This window comes from Dendrobates tinctorius, unplaced genomic scaffold (assembly GCF_039654945.1).
Source record: "Dendrobates tinctorius isolate UK_male_01 unplaced genomic scaffold, ASM3965494v1 ptg000015l, whole genome shotgun sequence".
Taxonomy (NCBI): Eukaryota; Metazoa; Chordata; class Amphibia; order Anura; family Dendrobatidae; genus Dendrobates; species Dendrobates tinctorius.
Genome location: NW_027361683.1, coordinates 18,796,099 through 18,819,632, shown reverse-complemented (window position 1 = coordinate 18,819,632; position 23,534 = coordinate 18,796,099). Strand labels below are relative to the sequence as shown.

The window sequence follows — 23,534 nt, the reverse complement described above, 5'->3', positions numbered from 1 at the left end:
TTCGACAGAGAGACCCAAATCTCCCTCCCATTGGGTTTGAAAATAGGTATTCGGTTTATCAGCAGGTTCGATCAGTAAGGAGTAATGTCAGAACTTTTTTTGAAAAAAATGTGGTTTGTGAGGTCCCTATTTGTTTGAAGATTTTTGCAGTATGAGGGCTTGTTTTCTCACAGAGTGACTTGTAGTTTTTCCTGGAACATTTTGAGGTCTGTATGGGTTTAATAGTTTTTTGCTTTAAAGCTCTTACTTTTACAGAAGTGTAATAGCAAATATGACAACACTTTAGTATTGCAGCTTATTGTCAAATTACTGACCTATGAACCCCAGCCACCGGATTTGTCAGGACTCATACAGATGTCCATAGATCTCTGTCCAATCATGGACTACAATGGCCGGACTGGCTGTGAGTCTCTTGACCTGAGCATGAGAACCTTTTAGAAATATATGAAGCTGTCATGCTCCAGTTGGGAGACCTGTCGCCAGTCCATGCATTGCGGTCTGTGATTGGACCAAGATCCGCAGAGGTCTGCAGTAGCCCTTTAGGAATGCATATATGGGAAATGACCTTAGAAACAACAGCAGCACCCCGGTATCAATTTAATTCTTTCCTAAGTTTGAACATCAGTGCTGCAGCCAGTGATTGACAGCACCATCTAAGAGGGTAAATGGCATTGAATGAAGTTATTTTTTATTTATTTTACTCACAGCGCCATCAATTCCACAGCACTTTACAGACATTATTGGAATGGTCCAGCTGTCTGTGGATGGATACCATGTTTTGGCATAGGTGGTTTCCTTCATTGGAGACTGCCCTTCCCGTGGTTGTTCCTTCCCGGGGAAAGACCTGGCTAGTCATTGCTTGCGTTGAGAAACATGTGATGGTGTCTCCGCGGCTGTTGATTTACATGCTTTTGCATATTTCCCATAAGGGATGGGGGCATTGCTCTAGATCACTGCGTTGAGAAACATGTGATGGTGTCTCCGCAGTGTTGGATGTTGATCTCCATGAGGTCACTCATCCTTATGTTCATAGCCTTTCACTAGGCATTGCTCCTACTAGCCAGTTTCCTACTCCACACTGATGAGGGGCAATACCCCGAAACAGCTGTCTGTGGATGGATACCATGTTTTGGCATAGGTGGTTTCCTTCATTGGAGACTGCCCTTCCCGTGGTTGTTCCTTCCCGGGGAAAGACCTGGCTAGTCATTGCTTGCGTTGAGAAACATGTGATGGTGTCTCCGCGGCTGTTGATTTACATGCTTTTGCATATTTCCCATAAGGGATGGGGGCATTGCTCTAGATCACTGCGTTGAGAAACATGTGATGGTGTCTCCGCAGTGTTGGATGTTGATCTCCATGAGGTCACTCATCCTTATGTTCATAGCCTTTCACTAGGCATTGCTCCTACTAGCCAGTTTCCTACTCCACACTGATGAGGGGCAATACCCCGAAACAGCTGTCTGTGGATGGATACCATGTTTTGGCATAGGTGGTTTCCTTCATTGGAGACTGCCCTTCCCGTGGTTGTTCCTTCCCGGGGAAAGACCTGGCTAGTCATTGCTTGCGTTGAGAAACATGTGATGGTGTCTCCGCGGCTGTTGATTTACATGCTTTTGCATATTTCCCATAAGGGATGGGGGCATTGCTCTAGATCACTGCGTTGAGAAACATGTGATGGTGTCTCCGCAGTGTTGGATGTTGATCTCCATGAGGTCACTCATCCTTATGTTCATAGCCTTTCACTAGGCATTGCTCCTACTAGCCAGTTTCCTACTCCACACTGATGAGGGGCAATACCCCGAAACAGCTGTCTGTGGATGGATACCATGTTTTGGCATAGGTGGTTTCCTTCATTGGAGACTGCCCTTCCCGTGGTTGTTCCTTCCCGGGGAAAGACCTGGCTAGTCATTGCTTGCGTTGAGAAACATGTGATGGTGTCTCCGCGGCTGTTGATTTACATGCTTTTGCATATTTCCCATAAGGGATGGGGGCATTGCTCTAGATCACTGCGTTGAGAAACATGTGATGGTGTCTCCGCAGTGTTGGATGTTGATCTCCATGAGGTCACTCATCCTTATGTTCATAGCCTTTCACTAGGCATTGCTCCTACTAGCCAGTTTCCTACTCCACACTGATGAGGGGCAATACCCCGAAACAGCTGTCTGTGGATGGATACCATGTTTTGGCATAGGTGGTTTCCTTCATTGGAGACTGCCCTTCCCGTGGTTGTTCCTTCCCGGGGAAAGACCTGGCTAGTCATTGCTTGCGTTGAGAAACATGTGATGGTGTCTCCGCGGCTGTTGATTTACATGCTTTTGCATATTTCCCATAAGGGATGGGGGCATTGCTCTAGATCACTGCGTTGAGAAACATGTGATGGTGTCTCCGCAGTGTTGGATGTTGATCTCCATGAGGTCACTCATCCTTATGTTCATAGCCTTTCACTAGGCATTGCTCCTACTAGCCAGTTTCCTACTCCACACTGATGAGGGGCAATACCCCGAAACAGCTGTCTGTGGATGGATACCATGTTTTGGCATAGGTGGTTTCCTTCATTGGAGACTGCCCTTCCCGTGGTTGTTCCTTCCCGGGGAAAGACCTGGCTAGTCATTGCTTGCGTTGAGAAACATGTGATGGTGTCTCCGCGGCTGTTGATTTACATGCTTTTGCATATTTCCCATAAGGGATGGGGGCATTGCTCTAGATCACTGCGTTGAGAAACATGTGATGGTGTCTCCGCAGTGTTGGATGTTGATCTCCATGAGGTCACTCATCCTTATGTTCATAGCCTTTCACTAGGCATTGCTCCTACTAGCCAGTTTCCTACTCCACACTGATGAGGGGCAATACCCCGAAACAGCTGTCTGTGGATGGATACCATGTTTTGGCATAGGTGGTTTCCTTCATTGGAGACTGCCCTTCCCGTGGTTGTTCCTTCCCGGGGAAAGACCTGGCTAGTCATTGCTTGCGTTGAGAAACATGTGATGGTGTCTCCGCGGCTGTTGATTTACATGCTTTTGCATATTTCCCATAAGGGATGGGGGCATTGCTCTAGATCACTGCGTTGAGAAACATGTGATGGTGTCTCCGCAGTGTTGGATGTTGATCTCCATGAGGTCACTCATCCTTATGTTCATAGCCTTTCACTAGGCATTGCTCCTACTAGCCAGTTTCCTACTCCACACTGATGAGGGGCAATACCCCGAAACAGCTGTCTGTGGATGGATACCATGTTTTGGCATAGGTGGTTTCCTTCATTGGAGACTGCCCTTCCCGTGGTTGTTCCTTCCCGGGGAAAGACCTGGCTAGTCATTGCTTGCGTTGAGAAACATGTGATGGTGTCTCCGCGGCTGTTGATTTACATGCTTTTGCATATTTCCCATAAGGGATGGGGGCATTGCTCTAGATCACTGCATTGAGAAACATGTGATGGTGTCTCCGCAGTGTTGGATGTTGATCTCCATGAGGTCACTCATCCTTATGTTCATAGCCTTTCACTAGGCATTGCTCCTACTAGCCAGTTTCCTACTCCACACTGATGAGGGGCAATACCCCGAAACAGCTGTCTGTGGATGGATACCATGTTTTGGCATAGGTGGTTTCCTTCATTGGAGACTGCCCTTCCCGTGGTTGTTCCTTCCCGGGGAAAGACCTGGCTAGTCATTGCTTGCGTTGAGAAACATGTGATGGTGTCTCCGCGGCTGTTGATTTACATGCTTTTGCATATTTCCCATAAGGGATGGGGGCATTGCTCTAGATCACTGCGTTGAGAAACATGTGATGGTGTCTCCGCAGTGTTGGATGTTGATCTCCATGAGGTCACTCATCCTTATGTTCATATTTATTGTCAAATTACTGACCTATGAACCCCAGCCACCGGATTTGTCAGGACTCATACAGATGTCCATAGATCTCTGTCCAATCATGGACTACAATGGCCGGACTGGCTGTGAGTCTCTTGACCTGAGCATGAGAACCTTTTAGAAATATATGAAGCTGTCATGCTCCAGTTGGGAGACCTGTCGCCAGTCCATGCATTGCGGTCTGTGATTGGACCAAGATCCGCAGAGGTCTGCAGTAGCCCTTTAGGAATGCATATATGGGAAATGACCTTAGAAACAACAGCAGCACCCCGGTATCAATTTAATTCTTTCCTAAGTTTGAACATCAGTGCTGCAGCCAGTGATTGACAGCACCATCTAAGAGGGTAAATGGCATTGAATGAAGTTATTTTTTATTTATTTTACTCACAGCGCCATCAATTCCACAGCACTTTACAGACATTATTGGAATGGTCCACATTGGGGCTCACAATCTAGATTACCACTAATCACTGCTGTTAGGGCGAATACGAGCAGTTTGACACAGCCGTCACCCAGTATGCATGCCTATTCCATAAACATGCAGCTCCATGATGTATGTATGGTGGACGTTAGGACAAGATAATAAATTAACTCCTGCATGTAAAGCATCATCTTATGGTGCTATTTTGTAGGCTCCATAGTTTTACATTTGGTTATGTAAAGTCTATACTCCCATATTTGTTGTTTTCTGTCCAGATGTATAACTGCCTTCCTGCTGGTGAGTTTCAGCTGATTCGGCAAACCTTGCTGATCTTCTTCCAGGACATGCATATCAGGGTAAGTATACATGTTGGGCCTTTGATGTGGGCTTTGATGGTTATTTCTACTGTCAATTAGTCTTAGGCACAGCAATATAATTCTAGATTTGTTTATACTGTATATGTCTCTGTTCACATCTGTTCTCCAATCCCATTGTTCTGCTCAGTTTTCGGAACAGGACAACAAAATTAACAGAAGTGCCAGTTCCATTTCATAACTGATAACTATGCATCTGATGGACTGTAATGGGGTCCATTGAGTTTTCACTATGTTATTTTACATGAAAAAATAGCACAGCATCCTTTGCTGTTTTTTCTATTAGTTTTGGACAGATCTGTTACAGAGACCTCTAACACTAATATGAAGAAAGCCATATGTAATGGTTACCATCATAACGTGTCACACAAACCTTACAGGTTGTTTTTATACAATGGCACTAGATCAAAAGGTAATTTTGTATGTTGTGGTTTGTGTATTTTACCATTTTGTTTTTTATATTTCATTGTGATTTATGTTGTAGGTTTCTATTTTCTTAAAAGACAAAGTCCAAAACTCTAATGGACGTTTTGTCCTTCCAACATCTGGTCCTGTTCCTTGGGGCACTGAGGTACCCGGACTCATCAGGTGAGCACAACTCATATTTTCCATAGTTTTTTCTTTGGTTATTATTGTCAAGAACAGTTGCATCTGCCCATTTCGTTTCCTTGTGGTGGCCCCGAATGTATGTTTTACCACAATATCAGTGAACGGGGCTTTTTCTGCCAATCAAGAGTGGAGGTGACACCCACTACGATGTCCATATGGTTTAGATGGGCTGCTGGATAGAGGTTTTTGTTGCAAGACATAGCATATATGAAAAGTTGAGCAATAAAATAGTTGTCCCACAAGCATAATTTATCTCCAATTCAAAGGATAGTTGATAATAAATGTGTGATCATTGAGGGACCGTTGGGAACCCTACTGAGCCTAAGAACAGAGGTCCCGTGTGACCACTTCTGCATTCAGCCTATGGGACTTGTCGTGACACATGCATTACTGCTTCCATAGAAATAAGTTGAGTAATTGTCAATGTCACACATACTGATTAGTTTAATTCACATGGGGACATGGGACTCCTGTTCTTCCGATGTATGGAAGTCCCCAGCATTACTTCCATCTTTCATTTATCTGTTGTTTTGTCAACTCTAGGATATTCAGCTTTAAAGGCGAAGAGGTGAAGAGAGCAGAATTTCAGAATGGTGGAAATTATGTCAGTCCACTGCGGGAAGGGTCTTATGATCTTTTCGGTGACCGAGTTCTCAAGCTAGGTACAAATATGTGAGTATCTACTTGCATAGCCGCTTTAATTTTAGTGTAATTGGTAGAATATAAGAAACAATAATGTGAAAGAAAGTATTAAATACAAGTTGTGTTAAATCAAGTTTAATCTTGTATGTGTTGACAGGTACAGTGTATGTCGCTCTGTGGAGACTCACATGTCAGGAACCTTAAAAAGCTCGGCGTCCCACACCAAGGTAAAATCATGTAGTGAAGCTTCAACACAACATGACCTATATTTGATCAATATACAGTATATGCCCTAAATCAGGGTTTTTGGTTTTGAGGGCCACATTGTCAGGTAGAACCAACCCCATGGGATGGATAATTACCAAAGGATTTCCTTCTGAGACATTTGCTGCGTATTGAAAGTATGTGCCATAAATATCTAATAGGTGCTGGTTCCATTTCTAGAGCTCCTACATATCATGTACTCTTCTCTACATTGTAGGCAGATGCTGAAACAGTTGAGCGTTTCCTTCTCCCACAAACTACAATGAATATAGCAGAAAATCATAATGCTTCTATGACTATTTGGTCATATCAGGATCAAGAAGTGTTTAAACAACATTATGGATAAAACCAATACTTTATTGACTGTACATGTTATAACCATACATGAATTTTGTGAAAAGGTGCCTCAAACTAAAACAAAAGGGAAAAAGCAAGGCAAAATGTGCGTCGGGTGAGTGGGAGGCAGTATGGAGTCAATCCTTTACTTAGCCAGCTCCTTTGCATGAACAGATAATATGTTCACACCAAATTAATTTTGTGGTCTGGCTGGTCCCTTATACAATACTTGGTAGTTTTGGCTGTGAAATATAAAGGTGCATTTACTGAATCCACTGAGAGAGAAATTTTGAATCTGGGTAGGGTCATTTGTTTTGATATTCGAGATTTGATTGCATGAACTGATTAGCCAGGCATTATTGATGGATTTCATGCAGGGCTGGCGTTAAGGGCAGGCAGACCAGGCAGCTGCCTAGGGCCCCCACTCCCCCAGGGGCCCCCAGCTAGCGGCACATCAGCTAGCGGCTGGGCTGTATATACCATGTGGGGCTGGGCTGTATATACCATGTGGGGCTGGGCTGTATATACCATGTGGGGCTGGGCTGTATATACCATGTGGGGCTGGGCTATATATACCATGTGCGGCTGGGCTGTATATACCACGTGGGGCTGGGCTGTATATACCATGTGGGGCTGGGCTGTATATACCATGTGGGGCTGGGCTGTATATACCATGTGGGGCTGGGCTGTATATACCATGTGGGGCTGGGCTATATATACCATGTGGGGCTGGGCTATATATACCATGTGGTGCTGGGCTGTATACCATGTGTGGCTGGGCTATATACCATGTGTTGCTGGGCTGTATACCATGTGGTGCTGGGCTGTATACCATGTGAGGCTGGGCTATATACCATGGTGGGGCTGGGCTATATACTATGTGGCTGTGTTATATACCATGGGGGGTACATTTTATATTATATTCTATGGGGGAGGCTGTGGTACATAATATGGGGAGCTACATTATATTCTATGGGGAGGTGAGCTGTATTATATTCTATTTGGGGCTACATTATATTCTATGGGGGGCTTTTTTATATTTATTATATTCTATGGGGGGTAATTGCATCATACTCTGAGGGGGCTACATTATACTATATGAGGTGGCTACATTGTATTCTATGGGAGGCTGCATTATATTCTGTGGGGGGCTAGATTATATTGTATGGGGGCTTCATTATACTTTATGATGGGACTACATTATATTCTAAGGGGGCTGCATTATACTATATGAGGAGGGCTACATTGTATTCTATGGAGGGGCTAAATTATACTTTATAAGGGGCTGCATTATATTCTATGGGGGGCTGCAATATACTCTATGAGGGGGTTGTCATATATTATATGGACGGGCTGCATTATTCTATATGAGGGGGGCTGCATTATATTCTTGTGGAGGGGTTACATTATATTCTGTGGAGTGGCTGCATTATACTCTGTGGGGTAGCTGCATTATGCTCTAAGGGGTGGCTACATTATACTATATGTGGGCTGTATTATACTGTATCGAGGACTATGGGGAATTCATTATATGAAGAACTATGGGGTGCATTATACTATGGGAAGTGAATTGTACTACATGGATGACTATGGCGGTGCATTATACTATATGGAGCACTATGAGGAGTGTATTATACTATATGGAGTACTATGGGGAGTGAATTATACTATATGGAGGACTGAGGAGTGTATTATACTATATGGAGGACTATGGGGCATCTTATATTATATGGTGGACTGGGTGTAAACTGTAGATGTGCTGCTGATAACATGATACTGTATGGTGATCTGTTAGTGATCCATTAGTGATTGTTCTGTCCCCATCATTCTTTTTCAGACGGTGGAAAGAGGCCGGGAAACAAGTGTTGAACGACTTCAATATTGTCGATCACACTCATTTAGCGGCCTGAACTCAGCGCATGTAACTACAACTGAAATGCCTCTGTGTGATGTGCAATATGTTAGCATTTGTGGCCCCACTTTAATCTTTGCCTAGGGCCCCACTTTGCCTAAAACCGGCCCTGGTCTCATGTGTAGCGTTATAAATTATATATATATATATATATATATATATATATATATATATATAGAGAGAGAGAGAGAGAGAGAGATTCAGTGGCGCTTGTGTATGAGTGTAATTCCAGCAGCAAACACTAAGACACCTGTCACAAGGGTGTCAAAGAAATAAGGTAAAATAACTCATAATATTAGTGTGCGCTTGGAACACTCATAAAGAAGAGGGAAATCTAAATTAGGTGGTTATAGAAAAAAAAAAACACCTCTTATAAGTGCTCTTTATGTAGCTGGATAATAGCGAGAAAATAGCAATTAGAAATAGACAATTGTAAGACCTCAGAAGACGTGCTTAAGGGAAAAAAAAAAAAATATATATATATATATATAGATGCTGGTGGCAATCTTAGTTCCAACCTGAACAATCATTAAAAACTAAAAAGGCATGAGTGAGGGTAAAAACCTGAAATCACTGAACAGGTTATATACTGCAGGGTACTTCTCCCTGATAGCAGCTTAAAAAAAAGTCAAAGTCAAATTGCAGCCTGTGAACGGCTGTGCAGAGTAGCCGCAATAGTAAATGCACAAGTCAGAGAGTGGTACCTGTAAAGATAATGCGATGCGAAGTCCTCACTCCAGTAAGCGGTGCAGGTTAAAATAGCGCTTTTTGCTCCAGCGCTTGGAAAAAGAGGGGGGTTTTGTACACAGGGGTATAGATGAGTTACAGGGGCTGCCCCGGCCGGTGGCAGCCTCCTGTCAGTGTACCTCCAGCTGTGGAGCAGACGTGAGTGGCCTCTCGTGCTCCCGGCATCTGTGAGCTGCTCCAGGTATACAGGACCTTCATGATGTGAGTCAGCAGATGACCACGTCGGTTTCACTTGCTGGTGGTTGCGGCGGGGACCAATGGACTTTCCAACTTGTTTCAAAGACTAACTGTCTTCTTCCTCAGGGATCCCAACATGGTCATGTGCTGACCTGTTCAGTGATTTCAGGTTTTTACCCTCACTCATGCCTTTTTAGTTTTTAATGATTGTTCAGGTTTGAACTAAGATTGCCACCAGCATCTATATATATATATTTTTTTTCCCTTAAGCACTTATTGTGAGGTTTTACAATTGTCTATTTCTAATTGCTATTTTCTCGCTATTATCCAGCTACATAAAGAGCACTTATAAGAGTTTTTTTTTTTCTATAACCACCAAATTTAGATCTCCCACTTCTTTCTGAGTGTTCCAAGCGCACACTAATATTATGAGTGATATATATATATATATACATATATATATATATATATATATATATATATATATATATCGTATATACTCGTGTATAAGCCGATCCCCCTAATTTTGCCAAAAAAAAATGGGAAAACTTATTGACTCGTATGTAAGCCTAGGGTGGAAAATGCAGCAGCTACTGGTAAATTTCAAAAATAAAAATAGATACCTTTAAAAGTAAAATTAATTGAGACTTCAGTAGGTTAAATGTTTTTGAATATCCATCAGGAGCCCCATATAATGCTCCATACAAAATACACCCCATGTAATGCTATACAAAGGTTAATAATGGCCCCATAAGATGCTCCATAGAATAATATGCCCCATATAATGCTCCATAAAGGTTATGGCCCCATAAGATGCTCCATAGATTATGTCCCCATAAGATGCTCCATAGATTATGCCCCCATAAAATGCCCCATAGAATATGCCCCCATAAAATGCTCCATAGATTATGCCCCCATGTGCTGCCCCATAGATTATGCCCCCATATGCTGCCCCATAGAATATGCCCCCATATGCTGCCCCATAGAATATACCCCATATGCTGCCCCATAGAATATGCCCCCATATGCTGCTCCATAGAATATGCCCCCATATGCTGCTCCATGGAATATGCCCCCATATGCTGCTCCATAGATTATGCCCCCATATGCTGCTCCATAGAATATGCCCCCATATGCTGCTCCATAGAATATGCTCCATATGCTGCTGCTGCAAAAAAAAAAAAAAAATGCCATACTCACCTCTCCTGCTCAGGACCCGGCAACTGTGATATTCACCTGTCCGGGGTCCATCGCTGCTCACCACTGTCTGCGCGTCCTCTGTCAGTGACTGTTCAGCCATCAGAGGGCATGGCGCGCACTAACCACGTCACCGCGCCCCCTGCTGGCTTCACATCACAGACACAAGAAGCAGCAGACGGCGGTGAGCAGCGTGGGAACGAGGACAGGTGAATATTGCTATACTCACCCGTCCTGGCACTCTCTGCAGCCCCCTCGCTTCTCCACTGTCTCCCTTCCTGCCTTCAGGGGTCACGTGATACCGCTCATTACCACTCATGAATATGCGCATATTCATGAGTTTAATGAGCGGTACCACGTGACCGCTGAAGGCAGGAAGGGAGACACTGGAGAAGCGAGGGGGCTGCAGAGAGTGCCAGGACGGGTGAGTATGATCTGTGACACCCCCGCCCCCCCTCCCCCGCTGACCCCCAGGTATATGACTCGTGTATAAGCTGAGAGGCAGACTTTTAGCCCAAAAAATGGGCTGAAAATCTCGGCTTATACACGAGTATATATGGTACATGTGTATGTATATATATATATTTATATATTTATGAACAACGACAAAGATTCTGGACCGTGAAGAAGGCGGGTTCTACCGCTGAAACACGTAGTCCTATCTGCACGACTTTCCTGCGTTATTGCTGTTTTGAACTGCTTGGACCATTGCATTTTAATGGATTTATGAATAAAAAGAAAACATTTTTTAACAGCATCCTGGATTGCTCACGTTATTGCTGGACTTTGCTTTGTCGTTGTTCACATTTGTATGGATGCACTCCTACATCCAGATCCGGGCACAACGGAGTTAACCAGGTCAGCTGAGGATCCAGGTGGTTCACAGGAGTGAGCTGGTCTACATTGTTGGATTTATATATATATATATATATATATATATATATATATATATAGCGTAGCTAGAGGTTCAGCTCAGGTGGGGCGAGACATCTGAGTGGGCCCCCAACCCCTGATTATGACTACGGTGGCACACATCTCCACAAAGAACAGCACTTATATTACCACCATATTGTGACCATACAGCCATATAGTGGTAGATACCAATCCTACAAAGCATCCAAGTGATCACAGCACAGTTACAGATAATGACTTCCCGCTGGCGTTCTTTCTGATGGAATCGTTCACTTTTCCCGTCTTTTCCATCTGGCCCAGACCGACATGTCTCCTTCTCCAGCCAGGACTCGTCTGCAGAGATTACATCAAACACATATATGACTTCTCACATTTCCAGCACTGTTCACATCTATTCACAACCTGCACGAACTCCTTATCCTGCTGATACCCCAATGCTGAGCCGCTGCTGCCATATATGTCCCTATTACTGCACCTGCTGTGTGGTACAAAAGCAGCGCTCCTCATACTTCTTCACATAGTTATGCCACCACTGTGCCCTTACACAGTAAATTGTCTCCTTTGTGCCCTCACAGTAGCCCCAAACTCTTTACAGGCCTTCACAGTAGCTCCCACACTGTATATAGGCCCTACATTGTATGATGGCCCCCGCATTAGCTCCCACATTGTATAAGAGACCCCGTAATAGCTCCCACGTCTTGGGTTCTGGTTTCTGTCCGTCCCTTTCTGTGGGCTGCTACTTGCACTGCTCTGATATACATGACAAAGAGCTAAATTAAAGAAAATAGAAACAGCCAGTGGGTGCATATAGAGGCCAGCATATGGGTATAGCTCCCTGAATGTACCCAGGAGACCCTAAAAGGAATACTCTTGTCTGGACAAGATGCCAAAGAGGGAAACGTAAATGAGGGATCCAGAAGAAAGAAAGGAAGGTAGAACATTACACATACCATAAGGATACAGCTTTCTCAAAACCTGTCCGATAACAGATGCACTAGCAGGATGCAGCAGGCCCCCACTGGTAAAGGCAGGGGCAGCACAGGTGCAATCTTCTGATAGAAACAGCCACCCACACACCTAGAAAATTATGGAGGGGTTGGCTGCCCAGTAGAAAAATTGCACACAAATAGGGCTTGAGTAGCACACCAGTCACACAGGTACGTGTGATGCAAAGTGTCTGGCTAACAGCTTAATGATGAGGCCCATAGTATTAGCAGGCGGGCTCTCAAGCACTATATAAATGCACCACACAAAGACATGCCCCAGTTCACCCAGCCAACAAGTTTCTCTCTTTTTCCTTCTCCCTCTTTGAGGTGTTGTTGTCTAGACTGAATAAATGTTCAGGGGCCTGCACCTATATGTGATTTTCTATACAAACTGATTTGCTGTTTCTATTTTCTTCTGTCTGGCTATTTATCTAATATATTCATCCTCAACTTTTTTTTTTTTTAATAAAAGATTTTATAATGGTGGTTTTTTTGTGTTTACCACCTTGGATTTACTGATAAGAGATCATACAGACATTGAACCGATAGGACCCTGACCCGGCTATAGCACTGCATCACTATATATATATCTCACATTATGTGGGGTCCTGCAGCCAGGGTCACGTCTACCATTGCACATTACTGACCAGTCGTCAGTCTCTATCTGAGGCACAATGACATTTATGGCAGCTGCTGTGAAGTCTTTTACATATCGGGTGATGCTTGGGCAGGTGATGCTCGGGTGACTCGCAGTGACACTGATCTGTTTAAAAGTTCAAGCAGTCGCCATAACTCTACCGTGCCTCAGCTAGAGACTGCAGACACAGCACAAGAATCCAGCGGGGTCTTTTCAGCTGGGCTGTGGAGTCGGAGTCGTGGAGTCAGAGTTGGAGTCGAAGTCGGTGTCCTGGAAATTGAGGAGTTGGAGTCAGAGTCGGAGGTTTGGCTTACCGACTCTACAGCCCTGGTATGAGGGAGTCGTGGAGTTGGAATCATGGAAATTGAGGAGTTGCAGTCAGAGTCAGTGGTTTGGCTTACCGACTCCACAGCCCTGGTATGAGGGAATCGTGGAGTTGGAGTCATGGAAATTGAGGAGTTGGAGTCAGTCGGAGGTTTGGCTTACCGACTCCACAGCCCTGGTATGAGGGAGTCGGAGTCATGGAAATTGAGGAGTTGGAGTCGGAGGTTTGGCTTACCGACTCCACAGCCCTGGTATGAGGGAGTCGGAGTCATGGAAATTGAGGAGTTGGAGTCGGAGGTTTGGCTTACCGACTCCACAGCCCTGCTTATCAGGAGGGGAGCTGAATCCTGCCACCTCCTCACTGCACAGTGCAGACACCTCCGGCTGGTACGGCAGAAGTCTGAGCTGTTACTTGCAGCACAGCACCACTGTGTCCTGTCTTGCTCATCTCTGGAAGGAAGAAGCAGCACTGTGCGCTCTGCAGCAGACACGCTCACTCAGCGTGCAATGTGGGCATGTCTGCTGTACACTGGAGGCACCATACAGCTACAGTGCCGGCACAAAGCGTCCCGGGGAGGGGGCTATATGCCAGTGGTAGTTCAGGCCTTCAGGGATATTATGTCTCCCTGCTCTACCACGGAGCTTAACTATATCGGCGGGCTGTGCATGCTGATATAATTAAGGGTAGTGTAGCTCCGGGTGGGCCCTTGTGAGTGGTGGGCCCGGGGCGACCGCACCCTCTGCTCCCTGGTAGCTACACTACTTTTATACATAGATAGAGGCACCCATATGCTGTAACTGTATATTTACAGTATATTAATGAATAACAGCATTTACAAATTGATTTATTGCCTATTATAGCATTGTTTTACTATATGTACTGTGATATCCATTATTGAGCTGTATACCCCTTTTGTTTTGGTTTGAAGCACCTTGATAGAATATTCATGTATGGTTTCTAATATGTAAAGTCAATAAAGTATTGGTTTTATCAATAATGTTGTTTGAACGCTTCTTGATCCCTATATGCCTAAATTGCCATAGGATCATTATGATTTTCACTACTGTGGAGTGTTGCTCTCTCTCTAGTCTTGAGAGATGATTTTTGGGTAGTATGTTCACAAAGAATATAGCAGCACTCATGCGTGACCACTTTTCACCTCATATACACCATCCTGCCAACGTATGACTGGCCCAGAAATGACCACACAGCACTATTCATAATTATCCATTCTTTCTGTGTGACTGGTCTTCTCCATGACCTGGATTATACATGCCACCTGACACTATGCAGTTGGCTTAGGGCCACACAGAAGGGTACCGCGGGCTGCTGGTTGTGCACCCGTGCCCTAAATCATGCAAAACTAAATAGTCATTTTAATCTTTATAAGAGGAAAACAAAATCATCTCAGAAGCTACAAAAGGGCAGCAATGTCAGATCTCTATTTGCATGTAATATCTTAATTTGGTCTCCATTAGGAGAATGTAGCACCAAATCCTCTGGCTAAAGAAGAACTCAATCTCCTTGCCCAGCTCCTAGGTGGTTTGGAGCTAAAGAAGCCCCCTAATTCCGACCACAGCTTCCGACTTAACCTATTCATGAATGACGAGGAAGAAGAGTAAGTGGCATTGCCAACTTTTTACTATATTGTACAGCAGTAATGTGGGGAAAGCGGCAGTCCATATTTGTACTCCATAGCGATGAATTATACAAGTAGGTCAGATGTTGAGGCGGAAGTTGGAGTTTGACGAGAGCCGGTCTACATATTTAACTACACAGATAATGTATACAGTCTTTCAATAGTCAAACCCCCTGACAGGTTTGCCGTACCTGCCATCCTGGCAAGGATCAGTATGCAAGAGCTATCATTGTTGCTCCTACACGTTCACAACATCATCTTGACTTTTTGTTAGTTACTGGATTTTTAAGGTTTCTGGGTATATTTGATTTTTTTTTTTGTAAGTTGACATTTGTATGCAGCAAAAAACTTCAACCCATGACAGAATGTTAACCCCTTACTGACGGAGCCAATTTGGTACTTAATGACCAGGCCAATTTTTACAATTCTGACCACTGTTACTTTATGAAGTTATAGCTCTGGAACGCTTCAACAGATCCCACTGAGTCTGAGATTGTTTTTTTTCATGACATATTGTAATTCATGCTAGTGGTAAAATTTCTTCGACATGACTTGTTTATTTATGAAAAAAATGGAAATTTGGCAAAAATTTAGAAAATTTTGCAGTTTTCAAACTTTTCATTTTTGTGCCCTTAAATCAGAGAGTGGTGTCACACCAAATGGTTAATAAATAACATTTCCCACATGTCTACTTTAGATTAGCACAATTTTGGAAACATAATTTTTTTTGGTAAGACGTTATAAGGGTTAAAAGTTGACCAGCGATTTCTTATTTTTCCAACAAAATTTACAAAACCATTTTTCTCCTACGCCTCATTGGGGGACACAGAGACAGTGGGTGTTATGCTTCTGGCCACTAGGAGGACACTAAGTAAACCAGAAAAAAGTTAGCTCCTCCCCTGCAGTATACACCCTCTCGCTGGCGAGATTTCTCCAGTTGATCATCCAGGATGAGAAGACCTGCATGGATGGCCCCGGACAGCGCGGCCTACTGAGCACTGGAGTGGAGGTATGGGGTTGGGTCCTGGCCTCCGGGAGAAGAGCTGACTCAGCGTCAGCGGCGGTGCACCGGCGCCCCTTCGTGGCCCCCGCCCGCTCTCAGCGCTCAGGTAGGCCAAAAATTTAGTCCCCGGCTTTTCCGGCCTGCTAGGCCGCTAACGTCGCAGCCCCCTCCTCTTGGCGCCTCTCATTCCTTACGAGACGCGCAATTCTAATCTCGGGGGCCATGTCTTTTACCTCAGCTGCCGTTAAGCCTTTCAGGAGTGCTATGCCTGCTCTGGACAGCTGGATACCGGGTGACACCACAGGGCCACCGCTTTCCTCCCGGGGGACACAGCACAGCACCGTGGGTAAGCTGCATCTGCCCTCGGATTAAAGCTTAACCTCTTCCCGGCACATTCCCTGCAGCTGCAGACAGACTCTGCCGTTAAACCTTTCAGGAGCGCTATGTCTCAATCTAAGGAGGCTAAACGGGCTGCTAAAAAGCACACTGCGTTTTTTACCGTGTGTACCACTTGCAAGTCTGTCTTACCCAGTGCACAGACTGATCCGTTATGCACGGACTGCGCCCCGGCCTGCGCTCCTACGCCCCTCGCCGCCGCTGCTGACGGGCCTCCTGTGTTTAGTGCCCCTGAGTGGGCTGCGTCCCTGTCACGGTCAGTGAAGTCTCTGACCCAGGCTATATTCTCCCTCTGGGAGGACTCTTTAAGTCAGAAAGCGTCCTTACCTCCCGAGGAGGGCTCTGGCGTCCGCCGGGAACCGTCTACCTGCAGGGGCCATACTAGTTCAAGGGATGGTCAGGTCTCTAGAAAGCAGACCCATGACGCGTCCCCTAGTCACGTTCGCTCCTCAGCATCGGCGACTCCTGTCTCTCGCTCTCCCTCTCCTGAGGTTCACAGTGAGCACGACTCTGAATTCGAATGTGACACGTCAGCCCCTCAGAATCCCCCAACTGATCAAGAGTCACTTGATTCTCTTACAGAATCAGTCAACAGGCTTCTGAAGTGGATGAGGAAAATATTCCCGCTCCAGCATCGATATCTCATTTAAGAAAATCAAGTGTGTGGGCAGGTTATTTACCAGCCATCCGGTGTTTAAGGAAATTGGGACCCTCCTGTATCGCGTCTTGCTTCTAAAACGCTCCTATCTGTTTCTGAGGGTTCCTCAGTCAGAAACCCCTCCGTTCAGTTTTTTGAAGCTTCAGGGGCAGCGCTTTTTCCATCTTTCGCGGCAATTTGGGTCACTAAGGCAATGGCCGCTTGGGCAGAAGTCTTGATTACTTCCTTCCAGGGCACCAATCTTCCTCCGGGTGCAACCACTGTTGCCAGGCAGATAATTCACGCAGCGGACTTTGTAGTAGACGCTTCTTTTGATGCCGCCAATTGCGCAACTCAAACTGCCGCTAATGCAATCTCCATTAGAAGAGCCCTATGGCTCCGCGGCTGGCGGGCGGATGCCACATCTAAAAGATCGTTCACTTCTCTCCCCTTTCAAACGGGTCGTCTTTTTTCAAAGAAACTGGACCAGTTCTTTTCTGATACTACCAGGGGAAAAAGTAAACTCCTTCCTCAACAAAAGACTGTTCTGCCGTTTCGCAACCAACAGCAGACACGTTTTCGATCTTTTCGCAACAATTCCGGTTGGTCCTTCTCTTCCGGATCAGGTCGATCCCTGCGTGGAGACGAAGACTCCCAGGTCTCATACAGACCTAACCTCTCTTGGAAACCCAGGCCTAGGGCTTCTGGATCTAGGGGAGCCAGATCTCATAGATCTACCCAATGACTTGTTGCGGTATCCGGCGGACACCGACAAAGTTGGCGGTCACCTACTTTCTTTCAGCCACACCTGGCTCGCGGTCATCCACGACAAGTGGGTCAGGGAGCTGGTGTCCTCTGGATACAAGATAGAATTTTCTTCTCCCCCTCCAACTCGGTTTTTTCCTTTCCTCTCCACCCCAAGAAAAAGACAAGAGCCTTCCTTCGGGCTGTTCAGGCTCTGCTAAGGGACAGGGTTATCATTCCGGTCCCTCATCACAAGAGGTTCAGGGGATTTTATTCAAACCTTTTTGTGGTTCCAAGGACGGGACGATGCGACCTATTCTGGATCTCAGACTGTTAAATCAGTTTGTCAAGGTACGGCGATTCCAAATAGAATCTCTCCGATCAGTTGTCGCTTCCACCAGCAGTTCCTGCGTTTTGCAATTCACGAGGAACACTTCCAGTTTGTTGCCTTGCCCTTCGGACTCGCTACCACCCCCAGGGTCTTTACCAAGGTCATGGCGGCTGTCATGGCCATTCTCTTCTCGGGGTGTGGTGGTGTTACCGTATCTGGACGACCTGCTCATCAAGGGACCGTCCCTTCCAGCCTGCGAGGAATCCATGGATATAACAGTAAATACACTTTCTCGCCTGGGGTGGAAGATAAACTTCGAAAAGTCTTTCCCAAAACCAGCTCAGCAGATTTCCTTTTTAGGAATGATCTTGGACACTTCCTGCGGGTTGGTCATTCTCCCTCCAGAAAAGACCCAAGCCTTACAACAGGCAGTGCGGACTCTTTCCCGACCGCTTTCTCACTCCATTCGTTTCAGCATGAAATTTCTTGGAAAGATGGTGGCAGTGATGGAAGCAGTTCCATTTGCACAGTTCCACCTCCGTCCCTTACAACATGCGTTGCTGTTAGCTTGGGACAAGAACCCGTTCTCCCTGGACCGACGGATCCTTCTGTCCCTGCGGGTCAGGCAAGCCTTCAGGTGGTGGACATTGAGGTCCTTCCTGAATCAAGGGAGGTCTTTTCTCCCAGTAAGATGGTTGGTAGTAACCACCGACGCAAGTCTTCTCGGCTGGGGTGCGGTCTTTCATCACCACACGGCACAGGGTCGTTGGTCAACCCGAGATTTGCGTCTCCCCATCAACATTTTGGAGATACGAGCGATCAGATTAGCTCTACGGAGTTTCCACCATCTCCTTGCAGGTCACCCCATCAGGATCCAATCCGACAACGCCACGGCTGTAGCGTATATCAACCGCCAGGGAGGTACCCGGAGCAGGATGGCCATTCACGAAGTGAGTCACATCCTCCATTGGGCCGAGACCAAACATTCGCCCATCTCAGCAATCCACATCCCGGGCGTAGAAAATTGGGCGGCAGATTTCCTCAGTCACCAAGGCATTGCCACGGGAGAGTGGTCTCTTCATCTGGAAGTCTCAGCAGATTTGTCATCGTTGGGGGACTCCGCATGTGGATCTCATGGCCTCAAGACTAAACAACAAGGTTGTCCATCGGAGCGGACGCCCTAGTTCTGCCATGGCACCGGTTCCGGCTCCCGTACATCTTCCTCCCTCTTCTGTTGCTTCCGAGGGTCATCAAGAAGATCAGAGCGGAGGGAGTACCAGTGATCCTAGTCGCGCCAGATTGGCCGCGCCGAGCATGGTATGCAGAACTAATACAACTAGTCACCGACGTCCCCTGGCGACTTCCAGATCGCATGGAGCTACTCTCGCAGGGCCCGATTTACCACCATAACTCCGGGGCCCTGTCTTTGACGGCACGGCCGTTGAATCCTGGATTTTAGCACAGGCTGGGTTCTCTCACGACGTGATTTCCACCATGATTAGTGCTAGGAAGCCTGTGTCCATGCGCATCTATCACCGCACCTGGAAAACCTTCTTTTCGTGATGCAAGGATCATGGTCGATCACCTCTGGTGTTTTCCATTCTGGCCATTTTGGAATTCCTTCAATCCGGATTAAAATCAGGCCTCGCGCTTAGCTCGCTCAAGGGCCAAATTTCGGCCTCGTCAGTGCTTTTCCAACGCAAAATTGCCACCAAACTTCAGGTCAAGACGTTCATTCAGGGAGTTTCCCATGTGGCGCCTCCTTATAGAAGGCCATTGGAATCATGGGCCCTTAACCTGGTTCTCGGGGTCTTACAGGAGGCTCCTTTCGAACCGCTGCAGGACGTGTCACTGACCATCCTCTCTTGGAAGGTGGTCTTTCTAGTGGCAATTACGTCAATCAGACGAGTTTCGGAATTGGCAGACCTGTCCTGCTGTTCTCCGTTCCTGAATTTTCATCAGGACAAGCTAGTTCTCAGAATGTCCCCGTCCTTCCTGCCCAAGGTCGTCTCCTCTTTCCATCTCAACGAGGAAATTGTTTTGCCTTCCTTTTGTCCGGTGCCAGTCCATCGCATTGAGAAGGCCATCCACATCCTGGATATGGTTAGGGCGCTGAGACGGTACATCTCGCGGACGGCAGATGCCCTGTTCATGCTTCCAGAGGGGCATAGGAAGGGTCTAGCCGCATCAAAAGCAATGCTAGCCAGGTGGATTCGCTTGGCGATTCAGGAATCCTACTGTGTCAGGAATGCGCCTGTCCCAGCGGGGATTAAGGTGCACTCTACCCGGTCAGTGGGCGCCTCTTGGGCCATTCGGCACCAGGCCTCGGCAGAACAGGTCTGCAAGGCTGCGACTTGGTACAGTCTGCATACTTTTACAACAAAACATTACCAAATTCTTTCTCAGGCCTGTCCGCAAGGCTGTGACTTGGTCCAGCCTGCATACCTTTACAAACATTGCCTAATTCATTCTCAGGCCTCTACGGATGCAGCTCTCAGCAGACGCAGCCTGCAATCGGCAGTACCTCAGTGTTGACTTAGTGGTACATGGGGTATTAGCAGATGTATGCTCCCCACCCAGGGACTGCTTTAGGACGTCCCACTGTCTCTGTGTCCCCCAATGAGGCGTAGGAGAAATAGGGATTTTTGTGTACTCACCGTAAAATCCCTTTCTCCGAGCCAATCATTGGGGGACACAGCATCCACCCTGTTTAGCCTATTGGCTCACTGTAGCATTCTTTTTTTGACATAGTTATGGTTATTGTTGACTGTTTATGCTCCTACTGCTTTTTTCACCGAACTGGAGAAATCTCAGCCAGCGAGAGGGTGTATACTGCAGGGGAGGAGCTAACTTTTCTTCTGGTTTACTTAGTGTCCTCCTAGTGGCCAGCAGCATAACACCCACTGTCTCTGTGTCCCCCAATGATTGGCTCGGAGAAAATGATTTTACGGTGAGTACACAAAAATCCCTATTTCTTAGGGACCACCTCACATTTTAAATGAGTTTGGGGGGGTCAATTTAACAGAAAATACCCAAAAGTGACACCATTCTAAAAACTGCACGCCTCAAGGTGCTCAAAAACCACATTCAAGAAGTTTATTAACCCTTCAGGTGCTTCACGAGAACTAAAGCAATGTGGAAGGAAAAAATGAACATTTTACTTTTTTCACAAAAAATTTATTTGAAACCAAATTTTTTATTTTCACAAGGGTATAAGGAGAAAATGGACCACAAAATTTGATGTGCAATTTCTCCTAAGTATGCCAATACCCCATATGTGTGGGAAATCCACTGTTTGGACACATGGCAGGGCTCAGAAGGGAGGGAGCACCGTTTTACTTTTTGAGCGCAAAATTGGCTGGAATCAATGGTGACGACATGTCGCATTTGGAGACCCCCTGATGTGTACCTAAGTAGTTGAACCCTCCCAATTCTAACTCCAATCCTAACCCCAACACATCCCTAACCCTAATACCAACCCTAACCCCAACACAACCCTAATCCCAACCCTAACCGTAATCCCAACCACAACCCTAACTGTTGTGAATACCTTTGACCTGGCTTCTGAGTGTGGGCTCCTCTGGTGGTTGCTGCTGGTAATGGAGCTGGTCTGGCTGACAGAAGTCAATCACCTGAGGATGATGATTGGAGGTCAGGTGTCACAGACTGGAGAGATTTAAGTGAGCAACCTTCCCTCAGTTGTTGCCGGTGATTTGGTTTACTTCCTGAGCATTTTGGAAGTCTGCTTGCCTCCTGCATTTTCAGATAAGTTATTTGTCTGCTTGAATCTTTTTTGCATTTTGATTCATTGTTGCTGTTTTCTGATTTTTGCTCTGCTGGTGTGAGTTCAGCCGGGTTCCCTGTTGGGACCTGTGCTAGACTCTGTTTCATATGCCACAGCTTGTGTCCATCTTTTCTGTATCTCTAATCCCCTGTTATATCAGTATCTTTGTTTTGCATCCAGTTCACACCAGAGTTCTGATTTAGTGGGGGAGAGGTCGTGTGGCCTCAGTATTTTTGCATATCAGACGTGTTGGATTTTTCTTAGGGTTTTTGCGTGATTGCAGACAGTATCCTTTTCTGTCCTGTTCTATCTAGACAGTTTGGGCCCCATCATTTGCTTACTCTATTTTCTGCCTGTGTTTTGTGCCTCATCTTGTCTCACCGGCAATATATGTTTGGGAGCTATCTATTCCTTTGAGGTTCTACTCCGGGGCAGTTTAGCTTTCCCATTTCTCTCTTTAGGCTTAGTTAATTCTTTGGCTGTGCCGAGGCATCTATGGCATCGCAGTTACGTCCCACGGCTAATTCTAGTTGTGTCGTCAGTTTAGGGGTCTGTAATCCGCTAAGCTACCAACCTCTCTGGTTATCTGGTTACCTAGCCTATTCAACTCCTCCTCGGTTACCTAATCATAACACCTAACTTTAGCCCAACCCTAACTTTAGCCCAACCCTAACCCTAATGGAAAAATGGAAATAGATACTTTTTTATTTTATTATTTTTACCTAACTAAGAGTGTGATAAAGGGGAGTTTGATTTACTATTTTTTTTATTTCGATCACTGTTTTAGGGTCTATCACTGTGATCAAAATGAACCAACAGGAGAAATTTCCTATTGTTGCCGGGTGCCGGCTGGCAGATCTCGGTGGGCACACTGCGCATGCGCCCGCCATTTTCCGTTAATGACGGCGATCGCAACGCTGGGGTTGGTAAAAACCAACCCGAATCATGTTCTCTAGGGTCTCAGCTACCCCTGGTAGCCGAGACCCCAGAGAAGTTCCGACACCGGGGGGCACTATACACTTATTTCTCAGCGCCGTGAGACATAAGTACCCTTAACTGCTGCCGTTAAAAGGCGTATGGGAGGTCCTTAAGGGGTTAAATGGGTTGTTTCATTCTTCAGCAGCACACTGTTTCCCAGCCTTTCAACTTTCTGATCGTTGAAGTGTGGACATGCCTGCTTGATTGATATCTCAGGCCAGCAGCATTGTCGCACTGCTGACCTCAACTGTATGTGCTATATGTCTGTGATGTTATGCAGCATCAGAAGCTGGGTCGGATCACAAGCATGCTCCAGCAATCTCGGCCAGCCTCAGAATACTGCTTACGAGCTCGGCACCAAAGAGCTTGTAAGCACTGTGCGGGTTTGGCTACTGCTACTGGACAGCAGTGGAGGCCAGTCCCCATTGACAACCAGCAGTAAACAAACGAAAAAAGAAAAGATATCTGAAGAACATGGCCAAATGTTATTGATTGCCATGTTGCTTGTTTTTGGAAGCACTTTTTTCAATTTTAATGTAAGATAACTGGAATAACCTTTCAAGAAAATCTGTCATCAGGTTTTTACCATTTAACCTGAAAGCGACATAAAGTAGAGACAG

General features: G+C 45.9%; 1 protein-coding gene across 2 annotated transcripts in view; it reads left to right on the top strand.

The window, feature by feature from the left end:
• The window catches only part of OSCP1 (organic solute carrier partner 1), a 78,485-nt gene that overhangs the window by 39,393 nt on the left and 15,558 nt on the right, over positions 1-23,534 (top strand). For both annotated transcript variants that reach the window (XM_073562613.1, XM_073562622.1), the window contains 5 exons: positions 4,560-4,640; positions 5,143-5,246; positions 5,811-5,939; positions 6,067-6,136; positions 14,881-15,020. In XM_073562613.1, coding sequence (XP_073418714.1) covers positions 4,560-4,640; positions 5,143-5,246; positions 5,811-5,939; positions 6,067-6,136; positions 14,881-15,020 — 524 coding nt within the window. The remainder of the gene's footprint in view (positions 1-4,559; positions 4,641-5,142; positions 5,247-5,810; positions 5,940-6,066; positions 6,137-14,880; positions 15,021-23,534) is intronic.